Here is a 1,913-nt window from a genome sequence, read left to right as displayed (position 1 = left end):
CTTTGTTATTCAAAAAAGGCTCGTTCTTCTGTACAAAAATGATCGAGATACAAAAAAAAGAGGGGAGGGAGGAAGGGGGGAAAAAGAAGAAAAAAGAATTATAATTAAAAATTAAAAAAAAAAAAAAGAAAAACAAACCACAACCCAAGGACGAATTTTAGCCAACGAAAGGAGTGATTCCATCTCGTGGTGCACTCACTGGGCACACACGAAGAGCACACGCGCACACACACACACCTGGGCACACCTGGAGCACACCTGGACACACCTGGGCACTCCTGTGGCACAGCTGGGCACAGCTGGGCACACCTGGAGCACACCTGGGCACTCCTGTGGCACAGCTGGGCACACCTGGAGCACACCTGGCTCAGCTGTGATGGGTGGTGGCCACGGACAGGCATCACCTGGCCACGCACCCCGGGGACCCCTCAGGTCCCCCAGGCTCGGCAGGGCCGGGGCTGCTCCCCCAAGGTGGGATCCCCACCTGGAACAGGGGGCTCCGGGGATTGCCCCACCTGGTTGTCCCCTGGGGGAGGTGACAGAGGCCCGGCAGGGTGTCCCCGTGCGGCGGGACCCCCCTCACCGCCCCCTGTCCCCCCCACCCCAGCGCTCAGTTAAAGTGCTTCGTTCCGCCCCCTCCCCGTTTTACACCCTCACCCTCCGCCCCCTCCGGCACTCCCGGGCACCCCCCGGCCCCTCCTGCCTCCCCTCCGTCCCCCGGGGGGCCCCGGGGGGGGCGGCAGCGGTGACACCCCCCGGGGACGTCGCCGAGCCCTCGGCCAGCGAAGGACGCGACGCGGCCGCGGCGTCACCGGTCGCCCCTCGCCGAGCCCTGGCCGGAGCGCCGGGGGTCCTCTGCTCCTGCCGGGGGGCTCCCGGGATGCTCGGGGGGCACCCGGCCGGCTCGGGGGGCGCCGGGAGTGTCTTCGGCAGCCGCCGTTTCCCACCTTGGCGCGGCGCTGCCCGCGCGGCCGGACCCGGCAGCTCCTCTGTGCTCGAAGCCGGTGGAACTGGTGGGGTGAAGCTCTGAGAGCTCTTTAAATGAACAGAAAAAAAAAAAAAAAAAAAAAAAAAAAAAAAAAAAAAAAAAAAAACGGCGGGGAGGGGAGGGAGAGGGAGAAAAACCAAACCAACAGCGATTCCAAAGGAAAGGGGAGAGGGAGAAAGTAAAGAAAAAGAGGGAGAGAAAGAGAGAGAGAAACAGAAAGTGGCTGGTTGGCCATTGCGGAGCGAGATGGGAGACAGAAGTCGGGCCGTGGCGAGCGGAGGCGAGACACAAGTCGGGCCGTGGCGGAGCGGAGGCGAGACACGAGGTCGGCCACAGTGGAGCAAGACATTGATAAAACAGAAAGAGAGGGACAGGTGGCGATCCCTCCAGGTGCCCTCAAGAAGAACAAGTCCCAGGGAGGAAGAGGAGCCCAAGGAAGAGAGAGGCCCGGCCCCCCGGGAGCGGTTGGGTGGAGCTGGCAAGGATGCTCAGAATGAGATGGAGGAGTTCCTTGCCCCAAAGGAAGTCAATACGGGGATGGATGTTCTGCCAGATGCGGGTTTTTCTGAGACTGTGGGGGAAGTCTCACTGGCCTCTTTAGATGGTCTAGTGGCCTAGAAAGAAAAGCGAGATTCAAGGAGGAGGAGGAGGAGGAGGAGGAGAAAGGGGAGGAAAGACAAAAAAAAAAACAGTTAAAAAAAAAAAAAAAAAGGACAAAGAAAGGAAACAAGAAGAAGAAGAAGAAGAAGCAAAAAACAGGACAGAAAAAAAACCCCAAAACAACCAAGAACCAAAGGGAGTCTGTTCAGAAGCAGCATTGAGTCAGGCCTGAGGTCAAGCAGCTGGAAAAGGGCCACCACAAACAGCACGAGATGAGCTGGTCCCACGCGTTACTGGACGGGAAGGGGACGACCCCGAGAGCAGA

At 58.9% G+C, this 1,913-nt stretch overlaps 1 protein-coding gene across 2 annotated transcripts in view; it reads right to left on the bottom strand.

Moving 5' to 3' along the window:
• Window positions 1-1,120: 1,120 nt before the first annotated feature.
• SRCIN1 (SRC kinase signaling inhibitor 1) overlaps window positions 1,121-1,913 on the bottom strand; it is a 28,443-nt gene continuing 27,650 nt past the window's right edge. For both annotated transcript variants that reach the window (XM_027908191.1, XM_027908189.1), the window contains one exon: window positions 1,121-1,602. In XM_027908191.1, coding sequence (XP_027763992.1) covers window positions 1,477-1,602 — 126 coding nt within the window. In that variant the 3' untranslated portion in view covers window positions 1,121-1,476. The remainder of the gene's footprint in view (window positions 1,603-1,913) is intronic.

This window comes from Empidonax traillii, unplaced genomic scaffold (genome assembly GCF_003031625.1).
Source record: "Empidonax traillii isolate 1590-97213 ecotype Southwest subspecies unplaced genomic scaffold, ASM303162v1 scaffold1649:size159791, whole genome shotgun sequence".
Taxonomy (NCBI): Eukaryota; Metazoa; Chordata; class Aves; order Passeriformes; family Tyrannidae; genus Empidonax; species Empidonax traillii.
This window is presented reverse-complemented; position numbering and strand designations above follow the sequence as displayed.